At 37.1% G+C, this 27155-nt stretch overlaps 1 protein-coding gene across 1 annotated transcript in view; it reads left to right on the forward strand.

The window, feature by feature from the left end:
• Window positions 1-759: 759 nt before the first annotated feature.
• Window positions 760-27155, forward strand: part of LOC141438804 (zinc finger protein rotund-like) — a 41957-nt gene continuing 15561 nt past the window's right edge. Inside the window, exons 1-2 of the mRNA XM_074102783.1 lie at window positions 760-1337; window positions 3150-3720. Coding sequence (XP_073958884.1) covers window positions 3313-3720 — 408 coding nt within the window. The 5' untranslated portion in view covers window positions 760-1337; window positions 3150-3312. The remainder of the gene's footprint in view (window positions 1338-3149; window positions 3721-27155) is intronic.

Here is a 27155-nt window from a genome sequence, read left to right on the forward strand (position 1 = left end):
TCGTACGTATCGTAATGAACATGATCCTAGAATCTTTCACATCATTATGTTTCGAAGAGTTGTGTTAGGGCCCAGTTTTCTTTTAAAATCGCTTGTAAATCGTCATTCATTTCTGGAAAATCATCAATATCACGTCTTGCATCGATTACTGGTCCAATATTCACTTCAGAACGCCGAAGTTTGCGTCGAAGAGAGATTACACTTGCAAATTCCCTGCCACCGGTTCCGCTGCATACAATTAGGCTCCCTCATTTGCGCTTGGTCAATGACAGCCCCTGCTTTTAATCAATAACTTCTTTTTCGCGGCGTCCTTGGTTTTTTTTCCTCGGCGCGACGATTTCTGCGCGCATTACGCTAATATTCGTGTCAATCGGCACAAACTTTTTTTACCCACGTTTGACCAAAAAGCTCGCAAAAAAGGCAAAAGCACCCAAAAAATCGTCTACCGAGTATCTCGTATCGTTCTTGTAGCCATTTTAATTATTATTTAATACCAGGGGACGAGCACGTGGTGGCACGCGCTGTCTCATTCGTGCTTGTTGCTCGCGCCCCGGCCGGCTAGCGGCATCCCTCTCCCGCCGGGCCCACTTACACACATAAAAATGGTGAATAATAAAAAAATGTGTACACATTTTTTTCGCTTAACCGCCGTTTCCTTGTGTGAGTGCGGCTCACGCCGGCGAGCGGGATGCCGCTAGCGCGGCGAGCGGCGCGCCGGATCCCCACTCCATTTTTTTTAAGCTCCGTCTTTGGTTGTTAGCGTCCGTGTGATTTTTTTCATTTTATGTGTTAGTGTACCCCTCGCGCGGTGTAGTTCACTTTTTCTACTATAGATCTGAATTTCAGTCTCGTTTTTGCCGCGCTAGTCTGAGGCGGCCAGCGCGTTTTCTACTGCATTTTGTTGACGAGTGACGTTGGTGGCTGCAGCGCACTTGGAGCACATGTCCTGAGGCCGCGAATCCTTGCGTGCGAGAGAGACGCACGCCACACGTGTGAACCCACACCCATACCTATAGCACACTAAAATATTGAGCACAAAAAAATCTGGTAATTTGGATCCTAGTAACGCTCGGCATTCATAATTTTACCGCAGGGTCAAGAGCACGGTTCGTTTTTTCGGCCGGCATTTTTTTTTCTAAATTAATTTTAATGTTTATTTGTGCGCACGTGGATTTTTCGAGCATTTTTGGCGGTAAAGCCTGTGACTGTTGCCTTGCCGTGTTGTGACCATAGTGTTTACCTTTATTATGTGATATAATTAAGTGACATTTAGATAGGAACAAACTGTGATTTTAAATGGTGATATAGTTGGTGTATGAAGACTTGGACCGTGACAGGTATGGATTTTTTTTCCTTTTTTTTTTAATTACGGGGAGGTGGGTTCCTCGTCCCCCCGAGGGAGCTCCCTCTGGCGGGAGGGTAAGTTTACGTAAGTTCCCCGCGTCGGCTGACAGACGCGACCTTGGAGCATGCCCGGACTATAAATACGGAAATATTTTCGGACAGTATGCCGTGACGTTATTTTTAAATTAAGTTTGATTGCACTATGAATTCGTTTGGCAGTTACGCTCGAGTTATTGTCGTACGGAATTTAGAGTTTTTTTTTTCAAAATTCGTTTTCAATTGTTAATAAAATAGCATTCAGTGTTTATACGGTCATGCTCAAGGAACCTACCTCCATATATTTTTTTAAATATTGTAAGTCCAAAATGTTGTTTTCTTAATTTTCTTAAAATAAAATAGTTGTTAAGAATTAACCTTATTTTTTACGCAACAATAAAATCTCGCCGTGGCAATAGTTTTTGTCACCTAACCTTGTATTGCTCGGTTCAATAGCTATGAAATATCCACTTCGTAAGTTTTATCGGGTGACGCCGAATAGCACAAAAAGTGCGTAGAATTACGTTTTTCGATAAAAAATGTGTTCTTGACACGACCAAGTGTTAGTGTTTGAAAAAATGTCCCCGTTCTAAGAAAAAGATTTAATAACTTTTGACAGCAGGTAATAATTGAAAAGAAACAACCGTATATATACATCCACTAAAACATTTATTATGTCCTTAAATAATAATTACTAATCTAGTGCCTAATTTAAAAAAAATATATTATTTTAATATTGATCCTTATGATAGTCAAATAACAAAATATAATACTTAAGTATTTTTTAATAAAACAAAATTTTAAATTTTTTTTTTAATTTGAAAAAAGTTGCCACCATAAAAACTATCTGGCACTGATAGGTCATCACCACAATTGTCATTTATGAAAAAAACTTTTGTCAAGCATTCCGTCCGGCGAACCTTTAGATCTACCTAATTCAAATAGTTAACAAAAACCTAATTACTGGGCCGAGCCGAACCACTTCCTTGGACCAAACGAGTATTATGATTACGAATCTTGAAGTCGATCAACCGTGGGGCCCCGTACCAAGCCAACCTCGGCAACTCCATTCCCAGCACTTATTGCACCAACCACAAGGTTCAAAACGCAATAGCTTTTCGTAGCATCAAGCGCAAACTTAACTTGTGCTGTGTACGCGCAATTATATCTTTGACAGCCATGTATGTTGGTCTCTACACGTACACTTGACGGCACAAGTGTAATTAGACATATAAATCGTCAAAATGGACGTAATTTGATGTAACGTTTGCTGGATTAAGATTTATCGCTAATGTTACCGCCTTTCCTGTACTTGAATCTTTCGTGGATATTAACGTTTTTGGTAATTATGATACAGCGTTACTTTTAAAGCTTGAATTTTGCTTTATAGTAGATAAAATGTCGAAAACATTGGTTATAATAGAAGTTGATGAGATATATATCGTTGTTGATTGTAAGCGCGTCTGTACAAGCCGCATGATTATTGAAGCCTTATTCGATGCGGCATGTGGGCTAGGGGCTAGATCATTGACACAGCCTACGCCGCTGGCACTCGTCACCTGCTTACCAGACAAAAAAAGTCGTCTTTTTATACTCGTCAAATCTAGTTTTAAATAGACGAACAACTCGTACTCAACTCGTAGGTAATTGAGTTTATTGAATCAACCAATTCACGCCCGACAGCTTGATGTTGATTTAAGAAGACAACATTTTGAACAGATTTATTAATAAGTAATCGGCATTAATTTTTCGATTTATTGTCCTTACAGCTAAATCTCAACGGAGGATCTCGAACAATTCCATGACACCTAAAACAAAGCTTAGGATACGAAGACACAAGCCGTTTATTTTTGTAAGATAGTGCCAAATAACCACTAGGATTGAAACGATATTATACTTTATATTTAGATAGAAATTTTCAATTGTATCAAGATGATGGAAGGAAGGACGATTGACTATAGGCCGGACGGGGGCGGCCTGGATTACCACAACTCTCCTTTAATGGCGGAGATACCCATGGATAACTATTCGCACATCCACCGGAGCATAGAGCACCTGAGATCCATAGGGGTTCATCCTTCCTTAGACCCTCATCGCCACCTCGCCACTAATCTCACAGACCTTCGGAGATACGAGCACCCCGATGAAATGCCTGAAATCAAGCCGTCCGTTTTAAGACTATCCGAATTTAAAAGTGGTTTGCAAGACGTTAGAGTACACAATGACCAAGAGAACGAGATTCAACGGCAGATGACACCACACGACGAGGGACCCAAAGGCTACAGTGCACCATCCACCCCTCTATCAGAGAACGGCGGTCATAGCGTCCAGGAGGAAAAGGTTAGAAGTTTTTACGTTTGTTATAATAAAGTTTTGATTAACGTTATCATCCTTGAACGTTTCGGAAGTCTTCAACGCTTCTTGACGTCATTCGGCTGGTAATATTCGGCGGTTTAACACATTGTTCGTTCGAGAGATCATTATATTGAATCACGATGCACGAGTTTGTTCCGCGTAGCGATTAATCTTGTGATGATTCTTATTCTTACGCTCCTCAAATTAAGCCTTAATTTGAGTTATCTGTGTTTTAGAGTTTTAATCTTTCGCGTATATTCACGTATTTTTAACAAAACCATCGTTTTTATCTACTTTATATTGTATATGATTATTTTAACTGCTAAGTGTGTGTCAATGAGGAGGGGCAATTTGAATATCTCGTTGAAGAGCTTTTGAATCAATAAATCCTTCGATATTTCCTACCTATTCATCGAGATGTTTGCATAGCAATCTTCAACACTTCCCTATGTATGCGGCAATTTTATTCAAACTTATTTGACTAATTCCAACTAACATGAATATATAAACGAATAAGTTTTATATGATTTAATAAGCAACGATACCGTCACGTCAAACTAATCGGAATTATTCTTATACGCCATTTTTCTCACTGACCGTATCCCATGAATTCTTGGTATCTTATTTAAGATAATAAGACTTCCTGTTATTTCCGAAACCGAGTTCAAATAAATGTTCTGTTCATGTGTCCGATACATTTTATAAATTATTCATCGCTTTGTTTTGAGCTGATTCTTTTACTAGTGGGAGACGTCAATAATTTTATTGATTTGATTGATTTCCTTGTCTTCTTATGCAATAATGGTTACACGCCTTCAATTGTTATTATGGAAATTATTACCACGTTTTTCCTGTTGTATTAATTCCACATTACTATCAACTGTAAAAAAATGCGTTTTGCAATCTGTATTACCATGCCATTTATATTGACGACCTCATCCCTTACAAGCTAATTAGCTTTTTGATCTTTTTGATCATCGGCAGCTTTGACAGCTTCATTAACTTGGAAATCATCGTCATCACAAAGCACATCATCCTAATTGTTTAATTCGACAATTGTCGGTATGAAAGCCTTAAAGTGACGGCAGTCATTAGTACTGATGAGTACGGATGCGCCTTGAACGCTAACCAAGGTCGTGCCGGGTCGCTCAGAGGTTGTATAGGACGATACCTATTGTCTGCGGGTTTTTTTTTTAAATTCAATTACATAGATAACGAGTGCTAATGAATTTTCGTGGATTCTGTTCCGGGAGATAGGGATCTTTGATTTAATTTTGGGTTTTGGAGCCAACAGATGTTTTGTTGATGATATTATCCTACTCGTCTATGATTATTTCGTTGGATGTTTGTTCTTATAAAATGATGGCCGTGTGAAATCTAACAAGAATAAGAAACCCATAGGCCATGCCTGGGTGGATTCCGTTCTTATATGACTTGGATGAGTTAATGTAAACTTATAAAACTGGGTCATCTCGTCTTTGCCTTCCAACACATTTTACGTTAAGTCCACTGTCAAACCTCTCAAGAAAAAACTAAGTATGGTCGGCTAATGGGAACTTGTTACACTTGAGACAGGTGGCACGGCTAGAGTTAATGTGTTGACCAAGCAACGCCTTCAACAGCCGGTGTTCAGCGACCTTCTCTGAACCCTAGCATGCATACTGTTTTACAGTCTTGGTGTCCTTTTCTGAATGATCCTATAAGAATGAGTAAGAGAGAGTCTATAGTGACTATGAGAAAAGTAATTGATATAGCAATACCTACACTAACCAATATTTAAGTATTTATTTGTCAACAAAAAATTACAGGAAAAATAGAGGAAATAGGGGCGTTAAAGGTACCATTACCATCTATGTTGATGATGTTTCATTATGCTTCGTAGTAAAAGTTTCGAAGATTGCCAGTTTCTTTCATGTTATGGGTCAAATCTTCAGCGTGGGCTGCTTTTGCAGGATCCGTATTCGAGAACTTTCAGCATTGACTTTAAAAATGATCATTTTAATTCCTGAACTAGCCAAGAAATCGGCATAATTGATAAGAATGACCCGGTAGAATTCCTAACCACTACAAGGTCCCGATAAGCTCCCCTCGTAACGTCTTACGACAGATAAATATACACTGTTTATATATAGGCGATTTTGCGAACGTAAGGCCTGAGATACAACAACCGATTGTGTATGACTTAGACTAAATAAAAACTATTTTGAAGAATTCTGCTGCTGCCTTCGAAGTTGCTAGGACACATTCCCCGGAAAACGTACCATTTTTTCACTCATTTGCATCGAAAAATAGATAACGTCATTTAAAACTTACTTTTTCATGTTCTTAAAAAAAATACCTCTAAATTCTATCTTTTGCAAAAATTCTATCAATACCTTCTTAAGAGAGAATCTAAGAAAAAATATTTTTGCCTCTCCAAATAATCTGATATTTTAAACATGGCTCAGTGTGTCCAGTGACTTGCATCATACATTGAGTATTTATATTAAGTATATGCGTCTGTATTCGATATTCTGTGCGTTATCTAGCCGCCGAGGAAATGATTTCCAAGGTTACGTATGTTAATGTTAAGATATTAGGTAAATGATGGAATTATGTGAAGGGTCCACGGAAAGAACGTGTCTAGTCACCTAAACAATTTTTTGAGGTATAGCGGTTTGAAAGTTAGTCATCACGAACAATTACTAAAGAATAATAAAGATAATTTATTTGTCAAAGATGAGTTAATTTTATGTCCTGTCCTTCATGTCTTGCCTTTCAGCATACATTTTTTTTACTTATGAATTTAAATAATTAATACTATGGTTACCATTTATTTAAAAGTTAAAAAAATATATTTTACATTGCTTTTAGATTTGATTCAGTGGTGAGTCATAGTACTTTGCAAGCTCTACATTTTGAGATTATAATCTCAATTTCAAAAAAGGTGGACCCTTCATGTACTTGTGTTAGGTAGAATTCGCTTAAGCACCAATGGCGTGGTCCTCTTACTACTTGATTTTTTGATGAATACAAGCTGTTGCCTGATTCTCTATTCGAAGAATCGCTTTATCGGAGAAACTATAAAATTTTCAGGGAAAAAACTATCCTATTCACATCCTCCTCATCCTCCTTCTCCTCGTCCTTGTCACATTAGCTCCATGCCAAATTTACCCCCTGTTTCACCATCCATAGAGAAAATTTATCTAACGGATGAAAGTGATGCCGTCTCTGTTTGTTTTGTTCGAATAGACGGAGGCATCACATTTATCCGTCAAATAAAAAAAGTCAATGGGTGGTGAAACAGCCCCTCAATCTTGAATCTGTTTAAGTGTGTCGAGGTAACAAACAGACAGAAAGAAGGATACCAGATGTACGCTATCTGTAAAGTGTTTTTTTTTTATTAAACTTGTTAAAAAATCCCTACTGCTAGTCTAGAATTCTCAACTTCAACAGTCCCATTCAAAATCGTGACTTAGCTCGAAAATTCTCATTAGGTACCTAATAATCACCATGACTGGTATTTAATTAAGTTACTTAACAAAGTTCTAGACCATTAGATTTATTTTCTTCTTTTGAGTTTTTATTGGGAGGTAAAGCAATCGGGTTTTTTATTTTTAAATTTAGAGGCAGCAAGCATTTCTTGGATTAGTTAACATTAATTTAAAATCATAAACAGTGATGTTCCAGGTTCCAGTGCCTTCCAATGTTGCTATCTCAATAATTCCAATATCAAGGACATTATCAATAAGTGTTACTGCACGTGTCTGTTCGTACCAAAACACCTTTTTTACCCCAAAATTTGACTTTCAAACGCATTAACCTTCAAATCTTCGAGTGAAAATTATCACAAATTTAAATGTTCCGAGTTTTCGTCGAAAAAATGAATCGATTTAAAATTCCGATTCATTGGGTCGCGTCGGACTGAATAAGGACAAAGCTAAAGAGGTACCAACCACTCAATAAGAAACCAACTAGTTACCCAAAAAAGGGCTTTTCCTAATTGATACTTAGTCAACTATGTAAAATCAATTTATGATTGCTGTTAGGGCCGAGAAGTTCACGAATGGAGACCGCGGATCGGCAAGCAGTGTAGGACGTCCAACAACAAGACAGATGTATGAACTGGCCCTATAAGGTACTACGAAGTGCAAAATTCGAACTTCGTATCTTGCCGTACCCCTGACGTTATTAATGTTTTATAATACGAGAGTGAGAGGGATGGGTGGAAATAAGGCCAAGGATTGGAAACCTGACCTGATTAGCCTAAGGTCATAGGTTTGATCCTCGGTCGATGCAGATATTATGTATGATTTTTTTTTAATTTTTGTTCTCGAATCTTGAGTGTTTATCTTTCTATTTAAATATGGTTAATTCGTTGCGTTGTTCATAACATAAGTTTTGCTTACTTCGAGTACAATAACGTATAAATCTAGAATTTTAAGCTCAGTTTAGTAGGTAGACAGTGTCAAAATGTAGCGAGCTGTCAACCTAAAACTCGTTTTACGATTAAATCTAGTCTTTCTTTTACAGAAAATGGCGATAACCACGCTATGGTTGGTTTTATCGTTGCAGTTAATCTATTATTTTAACATAAGAGCTCTATTCATTTCTTATCTATTCAACAATAAACAAAATATTACCCAGTTAAAACGGCTAACCAGTTCACGCGTTGTGTTCCACATCTCTCAGTCTCATAAAAATGGATAAAGACGGAACGCACCACAGATAAAAATATTGTTTGCGCCCTAACTGGCCATAAACAATTATCAATTACCATGCTACCAACATAATCATCGTATCGACTACGTCTAATCGATTAGAAAAATAAAAAAAGAATCGATCTCGATTCCCGCGCGAATGCGAGCGTCCGTCCGAATTCGCCTCAAGGCCGCATTCCATTTTCAAACCATTGTCAATGTCGCCATGCCAGCCAGCTCGATGACTGATGTATTTTCTTTGGCTACGTTGAAGATTCTAAGCTATTTTTTATAGTAGCTGTCTAATCGTATTAAAGGAGATACTTAATAACCTGCATGAATTAAAAGATCATTGTGGCTAAAACAGAAACTATAGTAAATTAATCGGAAACCATTCTTTATTAGCAGTTCTTTAACAGAAGCATGTCCTTTTGTTTGAACTTTTTTTTAGAGTACTAGTATTCAACACGTGCTATATACAATAAAAGACTGTAATGAAATATAGTTCAATTATTTACATAAGTACTTGTAATTTTCCCTCTGTGTATGTTTTCTGTATCGCTTACTATTTCTGGTGTACAATAAAGAGTCATTGTATTGTATTGTAATTCATCTATTTCTTTTTCATTTTATTAAAACTTTTGGTCTGTTAGTAAGCTTACATAATATACTAGCTAATGGCCCGCTACTTCATCTCCGAATTCGTTTATCACGTGGGATTTACTTTTACTGCGTTTTTTACGGCGTTAAGGTTAGAGTTGCGTTTGGCTCGTGTTTGTTTTTGAGGATTACGCTCAGGATTCTACAATAAAATCCTGAGCGTGCGAGGGATTCTATTGTAGAATTCTTTGCTACATTCTGGATTCAATGTACCGCACTCGCGTAAATACATCATTTTGCTCCCCTCTGTGACACAAATAACTACTGTTAATAACTAATTAGGCCCTAGGATCAGTCCTCTTTATTTTAAGACGCATCTTTTTGTCCTGTTCCAAGTTTTAGAAGCAGTGGCGTAGCGTGGGTATCAGCCCCCCGGGGCGGAAGAATATTTTGCCGCCCTCTTATTTAGGGTACCTACTCATTCTAATCGGTCCGAACCGAATCGTAGGTGCGACATTTTTTTTATTATGGCATTATCATCACACGTCCCGCTGCTGGGCACAGTCCTCCTCTCAGAATGAGAACACTTGGGCCTTAGTTCCCACGCACGCCTAGTGCAGATTGGGAACTTCACACATACCATTAAACTTTTATATTATTTTACCGCCCCCCGCCCCAATTACGCTACGCCATTGCACAGAATGCACTACAGACGGGTAGTAGCCCTTTTCCGAAGACCATTTTGATACCATACTAAAAATCCATTACCAACTTAAAGAACCACCCAAAAATATTTATAGACGGCTAGATTTCTCGGAATCCAAGGCGGCTGGTGAGTGATATTTTTTTATTTATCTTCTTCAGTCACTATGGTCTCTGCGGTGTTGAGTTTAGAGTTGCGTTTGGCTCGTGTTTGTTTTTGAGGAGCAGTTTTAAATTTGTTAGCGTGTAATTTTGATTGACACCGGCCATTACAGGCATGCGTATTGCGTCACCAGTGTAACTAGGTACCTACGATACCTACATGTAAGTGGCTAGCATGAGTATAAAGGGGTTCCGAGCCGAGACGATCGGACGGCTTGACTTTTAAGGCACGTTTGCTTGAACCAAGCATGTTAATAGTTCAGCTTGATGCTTGAACAAACTTTGTGAATCGAAATCCTACTAATACATATTACTCGTACCTTGAATAATCTTACTAATATTATTAACGCGAAAGTTTGTTTGGATGGATGGTTGGATGTGTGTTACTCTTTCACGCAAAAACTACTGAATGATTTGTATGAAATTTGGCATACAGGTAATATATAACCTGGATTAACATACAGGCTACTTTTTATCCCGAAATAACGTATGGTTCCTGTGGGATCAAAAAAAGTTTAAGCTACATACCAATTCTGCGCGAGCGAAGCCGCGGGCAAAAGATGTTTTTTTTTTTCAAGAACTAAGATTTAGTTTGAACAAAGATTTAGTTCGACTTAACCGTTATGCTAGCCTTGTCGCCGAGTTTGTAATTACGTGTTAACTCGAACTTTGTTGCTATACGGTTTTTTATTATAATAAATTTAGTTGGCTTTATTTTAATATCATTAAAGTGTCGCTAATTATGGCCGCTTTTGAACTTAGTTTTTAATTTAATGATATGTGAATTGAAAGATGAACTCGACTCATAGACGTTTTCACCCGAGTGCCCGAAGAAGGGTTCTGAATGTTTTTCGTGTGTGTATTTATCTATTATTTAAGTAGCATCCTTTGTAGGAACGGCTGGATGGAGTACAATGAGGTATCATTAGATAAATATTTTATGATCAGAGTGAGATAGGGTAATTTATTAAATCAAGCTACTTTTCGGAGGTCCATATCAATGAACTAAAATAAAACTAACTTAAGTAGGTAGGTACTTAGTTTACTTGCTAATTTGATGAGCAAAGTTATTGTTTTAGTTCATTGAGATAGGGTATATAATAATTGAATATAGTGTGCGCGAAAAAAATATCCGGGATTTCTTTTTTCTTTTTTTTGTAACAATGTTGTAGTATCAAACGAAAGCTTAAATTAGCGCATTCTGAATCAAGATTTTGAATGAGTTTAAGATACTTAGTAACAGAGTTCTAGACTTGTTTTTTTTTTGTTTTTTTAAGACAGTGGTTTCTGATTTTGTTCCGGTTTTCAATGGTTTTAGTTTGATTAACAAGAAAGTGGCAAAATAACAATGCAATTTAAAGTTTTTTTTTAAGATAACAATATTGGCCAGAAATACCACCATTTGTGAATAAGGATATTATTATAATATGTAACTCATATTATTATATTACTAGGTACCTTATTAACTACTAGGCACTTCGTATTATTTCCTAGAGTTCAGTAAAAATGGTTAAAAAAATTACGTAGCTATCTTTGACCATTATAATAACTATACTTATTGATAAAATATCCTTCACCACATGCAACACGGTTCTAAATCCTAACCCTTAAAACTGAGGAAGTGACTGACATCAAGTACATAGTATATTAATTATATACCACGTATACATCAGTAATAGGCTAGTGAGGGCTGTCAAAATCAACAAAATTTTAACCTCCTGAGTCCTAACGTTTTAGGGTACCGTACCTAAAGGGTGCCAACGAAACCCTATTACTGAGACTTCGCTGTCTGTCTGTCCGTCCGTCTGTCACAGGGCTCTATCTCTTGAGTCGTAATAGTTAGACACTTGAAATTTTCACAGATTATGTATTACTTTGGTCGCTATAACAACAAATACTAAAAACTGAATGAAATAAATATTTAAGGGGGCTCCCATACAACAAATGTAATTGTTTTTCCGTTTTTTGCTTGATATTTATAACGGCAACAAGTAGATGATTGAAATATTCACAGAATATTTAGTTGTATAATTAGTTTAAAAATAAATAATTAAATTAAAATAAAATAAAATAAATATTTAAGGGGGCTTCCATACAACAAACTTGATTTATTTGCCGTTTTTTTTTGCTAATGTCTATCGTTGTACCTATAGATAATGGTACGGAACCATTTTCGCGAGTCCGACTCGCACTTGGCCAGTTTTTTTAACAGACGTACTTAGTACTTTGGAGCTAGACGTGGTTCACCTGGGATCGAACCCTTGGTTAGCGAAAAGCTCATACACAGTTACAAATAAAACTTTTTTAAATGTACGGTATGTTTCTATGTAAAAATATCTAGTAATGGGCCACTTAGAAGCGTCCGCGAGAGTGCGACACCCCTGCGCTAGCCGAAATTGCTGTAATAGCTGCGCTGCGCCGGCGCACGCGATTCGGCTATCTTTATCTCGGTTGATATAATTTGGCCGCCGGCTATGGGCATTCCATGGTGCGGCTAGAAGTTTGGACAGTTCAGGATAAATAAGTACATAAGATAAAATAAAGTATGTAAAACCACAATCAGATATATATTTACGTCATAAATAACTGGTTAAGTGCGAGTTGGACTTGCGCACTGGGTATACAAATTTGTACCTATGTTTGCGTCAAAATATAGTTCAAATTGTGCTCGCATCTTTTCGATATTCATGTTCGAAATTTAAAAAAAAACAGGTTAATTTAATATCATCCCGGAATTCCAAATCAACTGACAGACTTAATAGGTCTAGTTCACTGAAACTGCTGAACCGATTTTGATCAAATTTGGCTTACAGGTTAAACCTAAATGAACATACTTATTAGGCACTCTTAATCCCGGAAAATCGCAGTTCCCTCGGGGTAGAGTTAAACAAATTCTTCGTAATAGTCACGGTCAAGTTGGTAGGCAAGCGTAGCGTAGGACGTCCACCAACAAGATGGACGGACCTAGTTAAAGACGCGGGTTCACGGTGGATGCAGGCCACTTCTAACCGAAGCAACTGGAGGTTTAATGGGGGAGGCTTATGTCCAACAGTGGACGTCCCGGCTGGTAGATTGTACCATTTTTTTTTAATTTATGGTCACCCTACATTACCAAGTTCTCGGCTCTGGCTTATTCATAATCACAAGTCTTATGTTACTTCCTTCAAAACCTTACCAACCACGTAACTCTCCAGCCAAGCAAGAACCAACTCTAACTCGTAACAGCAAGTGCTTTCGCGACTGCATCGATCCGGGTCACGCTAAAATGAATTATATGACCTTGACTTAAGAACAAGAATCATTTGGAGTTCGGACCGATTAAGTTTTCGTGTATTTTTTTACCAAGTATATTTTCCGTGAATTGGATTGTTTTGATATCTTCGTACTTTTATTGAAATAAATGTATGTTTATTTAATTGTTATAAATATGTTTAAACTACCGTGTTCCCGCGGTTTCGTTCCATGAATTACTTTATCAAATCTAAAACTTCGGGAATTTTGCCAAAATTCCGTCGGGAATTTCCAAAAATTACATGTTTACTTAAGTACCCGTACCAAATTTTGTCTCTATACCTAGTAAGTGAGTACTGAAACTACAGTCAAAACCTTTTATTTAATTTTGAGACCTACCATAAAACCTAATTCTAATAAAGAATCCCACTAGATATTATAAATGCTTTTCGTTAAGGAAGGGTTCGATTCCCGGTCGAGGCACAATTGTATAAGATTACGAATGTTTGTTCTCGAGTACTTGGGTGTTTGTTTGTTTATTTGTTTGTTACCTGATCAAGTTTAAGGCGCTGAACTGATTTAGATGAAATTCGTTATACGGATAGTTTGAGTCCCGGGGCAGGACATAGGATAGTTTTTATCCCGGAAAATTGCATAGTTCCCGCGGGATAGTGATAAACAAATTCTACCTGGACGGAGTCGCGGGCAACAGCTAGTCGTATATAAAGCTAGAGATGTTAATGAAACTAAATAATAAGAAAACCAGTTATTTTCCGCGTAATCGTTTCTCTAAATACCTATTAATCTAGTAAATAAATAGACAAAGCAGCTCTCAATTATATATCATAATAATAAACAATCGTACCACATAAAGGTTATAATAACTAGACTAACCCTTTAAATTACCACCTGACTTATTCTCTTTGTTTTCTTACATTTTATTACAGTCAGCGTCAATATAGTACGTAGCAGTCAAGATCCCGCAAATATTTGGAAACATACAAAATATCATTACCAGTGACTCAGTCAAAGCGGTCAAAATTGTTCGAGACATCCATCGTGTGCAAATATACCGGAGCACGCCCGTCGTCAAATACTTTTATAACATTCAAGCCGACATTAGTCCGTAGCAGCCAAAGTATCCAAAAGTATGGGACACCACAGAAAAATTGACTTTATTACATACCGTATAAGGTCCAATGATCTAGTTAGCTAGTCATCTTTAATACAACGTGAACGATGTTCTATTTTCAGTCTCTTGGTGCAAAATGCACATGTCATTACCTTTTTAATTAAATAAAAACTCTTTTATATTGTAATTATACTGGCCAATTCAAGCCATATTTAAAAGGAAATCCGTTAATCCTAATTCTGACAATGTAAATAAAAATGTGAAAAAAAGGCGTCAGGCTTCAAATGAAAGAGACGGAACGATCACTGACAAGTTGGTACTCTTTTCGGTGATTGTCAAAACGAAAGTCGAATCTTATTACGTGTTACCTAATGTTTTTTCGCACTCAACTCGAGATTAAACCTTAAACCTTTTAATAAAGCTCAGTTTTCTAGTGTGTCCCATACTTTTGGACATTATGGCTGCTACGCTACCAGTGGTGATGTGCGTGCTCCGATTTATTTGTAACGATGGATGTCCTGAGCAATTTGATCGCTTTGATTGGGTCAATGTTAATGACTATTTGGATGTTTCCAAGTATTTGGTGATCTTAACTGCTACGCACTATATGACGCTGACCAATGATCAAAGATTGAATAGAATACAAAGTTAACTTTACCATCGATCCCGCGCTATTATCTTCACAAACATCAAATTCAAAAGGAAATACTTTAGTTCTTAATTTGGCCACTGTTATAATTAACTTTGTTTACTTACCAATTTACGTTTGCGGATGAAGACTGCGACACTGCCGCGCGAGTTTTTGATTTTCGTATAAAATTGTGCTAGTTCCAAATTTGTCCAATGCGCGTGATAAGTTTGTAATGTTTGTGGATGTCTTTAAACGAAATGTAGCATGTTATTGAATTTCAGTTTGCGGTTAAGAGTCCACATTGTTCGAATAACAACAGCTTTTCGGGTACTTTGCTGATGTATAGTATTACATTAAAATTTTAAGGCTATGATATGAATGTAAAGAATGGAACATAGATAATACTTGAATAAAAAGTAAATAGGTAGTTTGTTAGTAATCATTTTCCACTTTCAATTAAAAACTGGTCTCTTAGTTCAGCAGTGTCCTTATTTAGGGAATGTATTAATTAATATAGGTATTTCAGTAATGAGTTACAGCTTACTTTTACAGAGCTGCCACTGAGTGCTTAAAACGACCAAACGCGCACAGCAAATTAGCAGAAAGATCACTTTAATGACAAAACGACCGCGTTTCTTAAGATTAATGCGGCTGTCCGAACTCTAATTAATTAGTAATGTTTCGGCTTTTCTGACACCCGCCAAACTTTTTATACTAAATTAATAGGTACTTTAAATGTTAATAACTCAAATGCTGTTGTTAGGTATGCTAAAATACTGAACTAGATAGATAATGAGTTTTATGTAAGTAAGTATTGACCATAAAGTAAAACCGACATTCAAATTTTTTAAAGTATTTGTTACTAAATGTAGACCATCATTTGACTACATAAAATGAGTCCCCTGATATATGCATGCATACTGCAAAACCGTCACGGTTCTTTTTAAAACTATACATTTCTACGTGTAAAAGTTGAAACTATCTTTTCAGTATACTCGTAATACCTATTGCAAAGCCTCGAAGAAAATTACACTTTTAAAATAGGTTTTTAATATTATTTAAATTGAAAGTAACACCGGTCACTTCTACGAACTTATCTCCACTGATTTGACCTTCGTTTCTGATATACTGTGTAATTATATAATGATACTCATAAATTATTTATCATAAAAAAGAGCAAAAGCCACTAAGCATACCAGAATTTATATGAATAATTAAACCATATGAGTCAGAGTTGTATAAATATGTTATCAATTCTAAAATTAGTAACTAGTATGAATCTAATTGATTTCATGATATGGTTTGAAAAGCGCTCTGTGTCTAAAATCAGTGCTTCCAAAACAATATTTTGTGACAAGCGTACATGTATAAAACAGCAAGGCTACTACGAAATTCGAAAATCGAAGTTCGTGTCGTGCGGTCCCTCCGATACTTATACTATTTAATACGAGAGCGAAAGAGACGGTACGATGCGAACTTCGATTTTCGAACTTCGGAGTAGGCCCTCAGTACTGTGACGTCGTGACTGACTGGGTGAAAGACAACGCATAGCCTAAACTAGTAAGATAGATAGGTAGATTTGGTAGATACTTAAATATCTAGACTACCGTAGTAGTTCATATCAGAAGAAGTTTTAGGAATTACTACGGGTTAGGTAACGGGTTAGCGTGAAGTTTCTCTGTCACTATCTATACAAGCTATATAGTATGGAGAACAGCAGGGCTACTACGAAACTCGAAACTCGAAGTTCGTGTTGTACGATCCCTCTCGCTCTCGTCTTAGTGTCAGAGGGACCGCATGACACGAACTTCGAGTTTCGAGTTTCGTAGTAGCCCTGCTGATGGCCGTTGGGGCTGAACAGTTCTCGAATGGAGACCACAGATCGCCAAGCGCAGCGTTAGAACATCCAAACGGAGATCGATGAATGATATTTTATGGTTAAAGCCGCGGGTTCAAGGTGGATGCAGGCCAATATCCAACCGAAGCAACTCAAACTCAACATCATTTATTTTTTGGGAAGCAACTGGAGGTCTTTGAGGGTCTGTGTCCTATAGTTGACGTCCTACGGCTGATGATGATGATGTGATATAAAAAATATATATTTTCTTTCATCATCCCAGCCTATATACGTCCCACTGCTGGGCACAGGCCTCCTCTCAGAACAAGGGGGCTTGGGCTATAGTTCCCACGCGGGCCCAATGCGGATTGGGAACTTCACACGCACCATTGAATTGCTTCGCAGGTTTGTGTAGGTTTCCTCACGATGTTTTCCTTCACCGCAAAGCTCGTGGTAAATTTCAAATGTAATGCCGCACATGAATTTGGAAAAACTCAGAGGTGCGAGCCGGGGTTTGAACCCACGACCCTCTGTTTGAGAGGCGATAGGTCAAACCACTAGGCCACCACGGCTTTTTATTTAAGCAACTCAAACTCAAAATCATTTATTTTTTGGGAAGCAACTGGAGGTCTTTGAGGGCCTGTGTCCTATAGTTGACGTCCTACAGCTGATATGATGATGATGATATACAAAAGATATATTTTCTTTATTTGCAAGAAAATTAAACAAAACAGCTTCACAATATTATTAACACCTCTGTTATGCACGAAATTAAAACCCAATGCACGGTAGACGGCACAGACGTCGGAAGATGGAACACATGTCAGCGGCAGCGATGACGTCACGCACGCATTTAGCGTGGCCTTGGGCCTCAATGCCAAGATGTTAGGCGGTTGCGGACAGGTGACTGCGCTGTATTTTGTGTCTGGTCTTCCGATGTTATGTCATCATAATGTTGCGAGTAAGTAGTTAAGTAGTCAGACAAAGGTGACTTTCTTTCGACAAAATAAGCTGTGTTGACTGGATGGCAAACAAGCAAGTTCTCCTGATATTAAACATCTGCAATACCAGGGTATTGCAACGCGTTGCCAACCTAGAGGCCTAAGATGGATACCTCACGTGCTAATTTCATGTTGCCATTTTTTATGATAAGGCAAAACCATCACCCGATGGAAAGCAATCACCTGCCCATGGACATCTAAAACATAATCTGAGTTACGAATGCGTTATCGGCCGTTTGAGAAACGAGTACTACATTTTTTGACGATCCCAAGTTGTACCGGTCCGGGAATAGGTACTTAACTTAAGCTGCAAGCTGATTCCAAATTTTCTCTGTGCGCGTCAAAAAGTTCCTCAAGAAACGAACTGTAGTAGACTGAAAGATTAGACCAAAGCAGCCTGCTTTAAGCACGTTAGGTACGGTTTCTTATGTGTGCACTTGTTATACCTATGTAAACACTATTGTATGTACAGGAATAAATAAATAAAATAAATATCATGGGACACTTGACACCAATCGACCTAGTCCCAAAATAAGGAAAACTTGTACATACGCAACCGATAAACATACTTATATAGATAAATACATACTTAAATAAATAATTTTATTAAATCATCTTGCTCGCTAATCCTGCCGTGAAGCAGCAGTGCTTGCACTATTGTGTTTCGGCGTGGAGAGTAAGACAGCCGGTGAAATTACTGGCACTTTAGGTATCCCATCTTAGGCCTCTAGGTTGGCAACGCATCTGCAATACCCCTGGTGTTGCAGACGTTTATGGGCGGTGGTGATCTCTTACCATCAGGAGACCCACTTGCTCGTTTGCCTGGCTGGGAATCCAACCCAGGACCTCAAGATTTGTAGTCAGGTTCTCTAACCACTTGGCCGTCGATAAAGGAAGAGTCACTGTTGAAATAGGATTTTTTCTTTCTTATTTCGTAGTTTTCTTTTGCCTCCCACAGCGCAGAGCTGGAGTGCGGACTTAGTGGTTGGCAATAGAGAGCCCTGCTGCTCACTCACGCATCGGCAGCCTTCTTGTCTAGCGCTTTGATGCTCACGATCGCATTTATTATCTCTTTCTACCTTGATACACTACCCTTTGACAGAACAATACTCCGGGATAAAAGCTATCTTATCCTTCTAACGCCCAAGTCAAATTTCACTTTGCGGTGAAGGAAAACATCGTGAGGAAACCTGCACAAACCTGCGAAGCAATTCAATGGTGTGTGTGAAGTTCCCAATCCGCACTGGGCCCGCGTGGGAACTATGGCTCAAGCCCTCTTGTTCTGAGAGGAGGCCTGTGCCCAGCAGTGGGACGTATATAGGCTGGGATGATGATGAGATGTTGAGTGAGACCCTTCGTCCGTGGGGTCCTAGCACTCTGCAACTTTACAAAGAAATTAATGTCGAAGAGATTATACTTCGTTTTTTTTAGCATTAGAAATTGGGTAAACAATCTTGACGAGTCTTTTTATTGAAAAAAGTAAAAAAAAAATAGTAACTATTACTTATTATACCAAAATAATGTAAATGATCATATGACCTTTCTAATTGTTACATATTTGCTGTGATTTATTTTTAAAAAGTGTTTTTCAATAAAAAGACACGTCAAGATCGCTTGCCTTCTTGCTAATGCTAAAAAAAACGAAGTATAGACGTCACAGGCAGGGGACCGAAGAGCTGGCAGCTTTCTCGGACAAAGAATTAGCCTAGCAATTCAAAGAGGAAACGCTGCTAGCATATTCGGAACCTTACCTAAGGGGTCTGGTATTAATCATTTGTTTTAGATTACATTATTATTATGATTGGTTTTTTGGAGTATTTTTGTATTTTTTATTTCAACTCCAAATTTGTTACTTTTACGGGTATCCCGTGAAACCATATCGAACATACACCGAGTGACGTCTCTCGATGAGAGCGGAACATAGATGTCGCTAGTGCTGCTGCATAAGTAGCGTAGTAGAAATAAGCAACCTGAGATAGGTATGCATAGGAAAAATTCGTGTCTAGATTCCTGTCCAGCGGTGGTGTAGGGGTTATAGCACGCAGCACGGATTGCTGAGGACCTGGGTTCGATTCCCAGCGCTGGTCTCTTTTTCTGGTTTTTCTGTGCATCTCAGTTTGTATTTTCGATACATTATTATTATTATTTGTCTTTTTTATGTAGCTATTTTAAGTTTAGGCTACTTTTATTTTAATTGCTATCAATTTTTTTTTCTAACCAATAAATTAACTATATTGTTAATTAGATTAAATTGGCGTTGCCTCTACTTACTTTTAATTTCGACGTCAAAAGTAACCCTTAAAATGCGCTGCACATTTTCAAGCGCCTCCGGTTTTAATAGTTTCGCTTCTCATTTTAACCCTAACCCTTAGTAATTAATAATTTTGCCCCAAAACTAGCAAGAACAGGCGTTTTAAGTGGTCATTTATAGAACCGCTAGTCACCACGGGCTGAAATGGGACAGTCATGCAACTGTTAAAATCTTGCGTGATGTCATTCTCACCCTGTCACTGTTATAATTACTGTGTGATTCTAGAAAATTTGATTTATATTTTAAGGACTACAATTTATGGGGTTTATGTTCTTCTACTTTTATTTGGTATCTTTTTAAAGTTCTAATTGTTTACTCTGAAATTCTTCTATTCCAACTAAATATAGAACAATATAATGATTATGAAGTTTGTTGAAAAAAAAAACATGGCGATGTAGTTTTCAGTTTGATACCTACTAGGTATGTAGATATTTAAGTTACAGTTCTACGAAATTTGGTTTATCTTCTTACAAGCTTTTATTGAATTTTAATGTATGTTGATATTATGTACATTGTTATCTTTATATTATCTTGGCGGTCGAATTGCACCTACTTCTAGTAATCGGATTGACTTAAAATTTGATAGGACAAAATGTTTTTTCTGCCAAAACGTTAATAATATGAGTTCTACCTCTACTTATAAAACGTTCTCTGTTAATTTCTACGATATTTACTAAAGCCACTGTCAAATGCTTCGCAATCGTCGTCTGAATTTAAATTTCGAACCCCTCATGTCATAGACAAAATAGTAACGATTAGTTACCCGCCAACTAAAGGTCCGTCCACAGATAAATTAACCTTAACTGCCCAATTACCATAGATAAGAGATTCGGGCACTGCCAAGACGCTTATCTTAGATGCTGGTACAAATTTATTATCTATTGTACCTGTCCTGCATCATGGGGCTTATAATGTGTTGTTGCTATTTAGGATTGCGACATAATCACTTTTTTTCCATAAATATATCATATCCTGAAACTGAACACAAGTAAACCACAAACAAGTAAATTTATATTTCGAATTTCAATTATTAAAATTATACGAAAAAACAAGCGGATGTAAGAAGTATTTATTTGTAAATAGGTTACTGATTGCATAAGTTAGTCCAATGACTATCGCGAATGAATTCGCCACTAGAGGCGCTAGTGTAGCGTGAGGTCTCCGACAAATCTCAAGTAAATTTATATTAAATAGTAATTTCAATATATTAAATTAATTATACGGGGCAATGAACAGACATTTTTGTCTTTCGGATGTAAGACTATGTGTGGCATTTATTTTTATGTAAATAAATATGATTAATCTAAATTGTTTTCATAAGTTTGTACTTAAAAACCTTATCTAGTGAGGATTACATAGGGGATTGTTAAACTAATCAACGACAAACGAATAAAAATAAAATGAAATAAACTTTTTACCGGCCAGTATTTTCAACAAATAAGCTTGCATATAATTACGCGTAGCAACTGGCAAACCAGTCCGGCACTTTACAGGTGACAGTGCCATCAGGCGGCTTTAAAAAAAGCAACTGCTGCATGTCTGCCAACCTTAGGTGCGCTCTCCCATATAATTGTGCAAGTTAGCTCAAATTTGCTCCGCTATGGTGGTCCAGCTGACCATATGGCCTGATTTGCACAGAATGGTGTTAGGAAGACTTAAAAGTGTTGGATAGAGCTTCGTTTCGTTCGGGAAGTATGCTAATTGAGCGCGCTTTTGTCACAAAAATCAAGTTTATTCTGTATACGTCCTACGCTGCGGTGAAAGATCTTAATACCTACTAGTTAGATAATAAACAAAAATATTTTTCGTAGCTGCTAGTTACTAGGTATTTCAAATTTCTTTACTATTTATCAATTCATATTTTAATAGGTATCTGTCCATGTGTAAAGATAATACTGGTTTTACGACCAAAATAAATGATTAAAATGAAAAATAAAAACTCAAATAATTCCTTTTAAAAGACATTAAATAAAACCGGTTAAATTGTTTTGGTCTTCAACACATCAAAGTTCAACACGGCCAAAATATTTATAATTTTCGTTGTAAACCAAATTAAAAAGTCTTCTTGTATCTGTGATTGTTTGTTGCTACGATTTAAAAACAGAACGTGTTGACACAGTTGATTCAATATTTAAAAACAGGATGCACAGGTTCAGCGTTCGAAATTCGAACAGGATGTTCGATTTAAGAGGGATGTTGCGATCTCGAGACCCTGCAGGTGACGTCACATATGGCACTGTTTGTCAACTTTCCCGCCATCTTACAACCGACCCTATTAGGTTCTTAATACTGTTGAATTCCGTTTAGTCTGGTACCGTAGATATCGTTAATACACCCCGTGGGAACAAGAAATTTACGCGTTTGTGGAAACTTTTTTTTTCTAGTCATTGTGCGATTTCCGTTAGCGTTGTGCAACGTATTGTGCCAGTGTCATATTGGATTTATAGAGATTCAGATTATTGTGATTCTGATTTTGAATCTGTGCATCTATTTAGGGGATTATTGGTAGTGTGAGAAAATATATTCTTCTAACTTATATTGAAATTGTTTGATAGGCTATTATTTGAAATATTTAGGGAATTTATTGAGTACCTTACCTTAGGGGTAGCATTAACGCGAATCATCGTAGTTAGATAATTTGACCGACCTTCTATTGAATACAGTGCCGTGAGTTTGTTTAACTAAAGCTCCTATATTTTTTGGAGGATTTAACAGAGACAAAATATTTCGAATTAATGTTGTGAGTTTTCGCATAGATTCTTATACGTGTATCTTCTAGTAAAAAATATTTTAAATCTAAGTAATACTTGGGTAGCCTTGTTAACACTTTTAGATCCGTAGGTCCAATTTAAAATATACTAAAAATCTAACCCTGTTACTAGAAAAGATTACACACTCGTTGAACATGTGTTCAAATCATGAGAAATCGTATAAAAATTGCAATTTCAGGCATATTTAACTTTATTGTTAAAACGAAAATAGTCCAAGGTTTTTAACTAAAACTTCAATTTTCAATACAAAAAGCAGTGTATATAGAAAGAGAGCGCAGCTCGGTCCCTGGTCTACGTGTGAGCGAGACAAAAGACTTCCTTTGAGCCCGATCACGTATCTCCATTTTATTATTCAGACTGTGTTCTAATACTGTTGGCATTATCTATTCTAGATTATTTTATGTATATCGGCAGAAGGCTGTCTGAACGTCTAGCACAAGCGTCTCTTACTCGCTTGTCGTCCCATTTATCTCTATATGCGAATGTAACTCAGTATATACCTCTTCACGCTTATATTACTGAACTCGAATACGACATGCACTTTTGAATGACAACAAATCTACCACCGGTATGAAAAAACCGCTGTTGAGAAGAATCTGGCAAGAATTTCAACGAGGTATATTTATTTTTTTAGTCAGATTAAGGGGCTGTTTCACCATCCATTGATTAGTGTTAACTGACGGTTAAATGTGATGCCGTCTCCGTCTGTTCGAACAAAACAAATAGAGACAGCATCACATTTAACCGTCAGTTAACACTAATCAATGGATGGTGAAACAACCCCTTACTGTGTCATTTAATGACTTAGATCACAACTATTTTCACAATTACATTTTTAACACAGTAGATTCGCTATTTGAAGTAAGAGATCGCTAATGTGGATCGGCATTATTTCCAAACATCCCTCTCCATTATATAATCACTATTTTTTAATACGCCTTATAAATTAGTGTATTATTTTGATCAGTTTTTTGGAGTTTTATGAGAAAAAACGTATGCAATTCCCCGGAAACGACTTTTTGGTTTTAGCCAGTCTGTAAGATAAGATAGAACCTTAAGCCCTGTGTAGAAACTAGAAAGTTAACTTGCATAGTTATTTCCACTGAATGCCATGGAGATAGTTGGAGAACCTATGAAGAGCATAGGATACTTTTTATCCCGAAAAAATTGCATAAATCTCTTGGAACATTGATAGATGAATTCTTTGCTAACGTCGTTGGCAACAGCTACTTTGCTATTAACTTTAACAGGTTTCGCAGGTGGTAGGACCTTGTGCAAGGTCCGCCCGGATTGCTACCACCATCTTGATCGCTAATCCTGCCGTGAAGCAGCAGCGCTTGCACTGTTGTGTTTCGGCGTGGAGAGTAAGACAGCCGGTAAAATTACTGGCACTTGAGGTATCCCATCTTAGGCCTCTAGGTTGGCAACGCATCTGCAATACCCCTGGTGTTGCAGATGTTTATGGGCGGTGGTGATCTCTTACCATCAGGAGACCAACAAGAGCAAGAGCAAGTCTCGTTTGCCATCCAGTCGAATAAAAAAAAACTAACAAATCCTAAATTTAGTCATCTTTGTATAATGTTCGGGGTTTCCGTTAAAAAAGAATAACATGTCGATGTACAGTCATCCTCATCTCAATTCAGGCTATAATTATGGGGCCTGAATTCTTCTGCGAATTCATTTAAATAGACTCTGCAAACGAGTCGTTATTACAAGCTTTTATTTAACTTGCGCTGTTAATTGTTGATTTTTATTATTTTAATTTTTGATATTAGCGATACGCTTGCTCAAAAAACCTTCTTACTTAGTTTAAAATCATATAACAATTAGATTTAACACGACACAATCAATCAATTTAACACTACGGACGGACTGCAATAAACTTTAATTATTTATTTTTTAAATTTTAATTATTTTGAGTAAAATGACTGCTGACGATGGTAGTTAACATCAAGGCACATCCATGTTGTAGTGGTAAATCAATACCATTATCCTCTAACCAGTATAAAAATGATCTATAGAGGTACACAACAATATTCTGCAAATCGATCAGGACATCTCAACCACGCTCAACCAAATGTGAACTTTATGCTACCAACTTTATAACATGTTTTAAAGCAAGCTATTTACATTGCATTCATAAATAAATCACAACACAAAATAAACCATATTCGGTGGTTTATAAATCTTAAATTTCCTATCCAGTGTCTTGAATAACATCCACTATCATCCGAACTTCAACCCTATGCCTGAATTTATATAGTTCTTAATGGTACGACAACATTTTGTCAGTTACGCCTTTATAACATTGAAAGTATACATGCTCCCGCGCATCTCTCAGACGGAAATCTTAATGGATCCCCCGAACTAACGATGGGATCCATCGATCGGATCCATAGCGTTAATAACGTTTTACATATAATATTGTCTGGGTGAGTGGTTAGTTCCGAAAGAATGTGACGTCTGTCGACGGAACATAGATGTCGCTAGTGCTGCTGCTTAAGCAGCATAGTAGAAATAAGCAACCTGAGATAGGTATGCATAGGAAAAATTCGGTGTAGGGGTTATAGCACGCAGCACGGAATGCTGAGGACCTCGATTCCCAGTGCTGGTCTCTTTTTCTGGTTTTTCTGTGCATCCATGTCTCAGTTTGTATTTACGATATATAATATCGAAAAAAAAAAACCCAGTGATATTATAAATGCGAAAGTTTATAAGTTTGTTTGTTACCTTTTCACGTCTAACTTACTGAACTGATTTGGATGAAATTCGGTACATAGATAGTTTGAATCCCAGGGAAGGATATAGAATAGTTTTATCCCGGAAAATTGCATAGTTCCCGCGAGATAACGACAAATGCATTCTACTTGGACGGAGTCGCGGGCAACAACTGTAATAAATAAATATTATGGATTAATCGACATGGCCCCAAATTGAGGAAATCTTGTACCTACTATGAATACTAAGAATAGATCAGCATGCAACTGCATTCACATTTTTTTTGTTTTGGATTGAACCTGAGATGTCGGCAAGTTCAATTCAGGTTGTCTAAACACTAGAGTCAGTCGTCAAACTCGAGAAGATTGAAAATAAATAAAAGTTTTTAATAAGAAATGCGCCAGTGCGCGTCAGTGATGAAGAAGGGCTACAAATTAGCCCGAAACATATCGAGCTAAACTCGATTTAAGACGTGAGTTGTCCGTTACAATATCATATTTATAAATATTGATGATTTTTACATCATTCCTTTTATTTTCCAATTTTTAATAACTTTAGTTAAGAGAAAACTTTAGGACATACTTATGTTAAAGCAAATATATCAACTTTAACAGATTGACGTCAAGTTTCAAATTCTATTTATCGAAATCCGATCCTTATACAGGTCTTAAGAGGTTAAGATTGTCAGTTCTACCGCCGCTTAAGTCTACATGTTATTACGCCGCCATATTTGCTCGGCGGCGCGGGCGCATGTACGGGAGCCGCAATTCGCACGCTGTCAGGTGTACTTTGACGGTAAACAATAAAAAAACATTACTTACTTTTTGTTTTTGTAAATATAGGCAAAGGCCTGTAGGTAGGTATAGAAATTGAACCATGTCTGCATAGTTTCCACTGAAAAGGCATTCTCTCAGAGATACGAGTATATTTATTAACACACAATACCTATGTACCTACAATAAATCAAATAACAAACACGTGGTTACAAAATTCAAAGAAAAACAGAACTAAAACTAACTTATTCTGAAAATTTATATGAAAATGTTTAAAACTTTCGTAATTTTCACTCTGTCTACTCGTGACCACGGCCACTGTAATGTGGTCGAAACGTCGAGGTAAATATTACTCGTGTGTTTAGTGTGATAAGTCCCGTTTGTGGTATTTTAATTATTAATGTATATTATCGTGAACTTCACTATGAGAGGTTCCTTGCATTGAGGGAACGATTTTTTTTTAACTAACCAGCGCTAAAGTGACCCACTGCGGGGCAAAGGCCTTCCTTTTGACCTCCTCACCTCCCGGTCTGACGCAGAGATCGAAATAAAAAAAAATAAGGGCCGATAAACCGGCGTGGGATAAATCACAAGCTATTGAAGGCCCAAAACCGCGAATGTGCCGAATTTTGCACGTAAAATCTTAAAAGGGATATAGCAGAATTAAAGACTTAAAATACTTGCTATGTTATTGTTCTTTTTTAATAGATTTAAAAGGGGCGCGCACAGATTTCACTCTTTCTTTTGTTATAGCAAAAGTGAGCTAGTGTCAGATAATAAAAAATCTACCATATATTTACTAGTTTTTTGTTTCTCGTTCTATTTTTTTTTTGTCAATTGAAAAATTACTTTTTTCCTCTTAAATTACTCTT

The sequence above is a fragment of the Choristoneura fumiferana genome, chromosome 19, assembly GCF_025370935.1.
Source record: "Choristoneura fumiferana chromosome 19, NRCan_CFum_1, whole genome shotgun sequence".
Taxonomy (NCBI): domain Eukaryota; kingdom Metazoa; phylum Arthropoda; class Insecta; order Lepidoptera; family Tortricidae; genus Choristoneura; species Choristoneura fumiferana.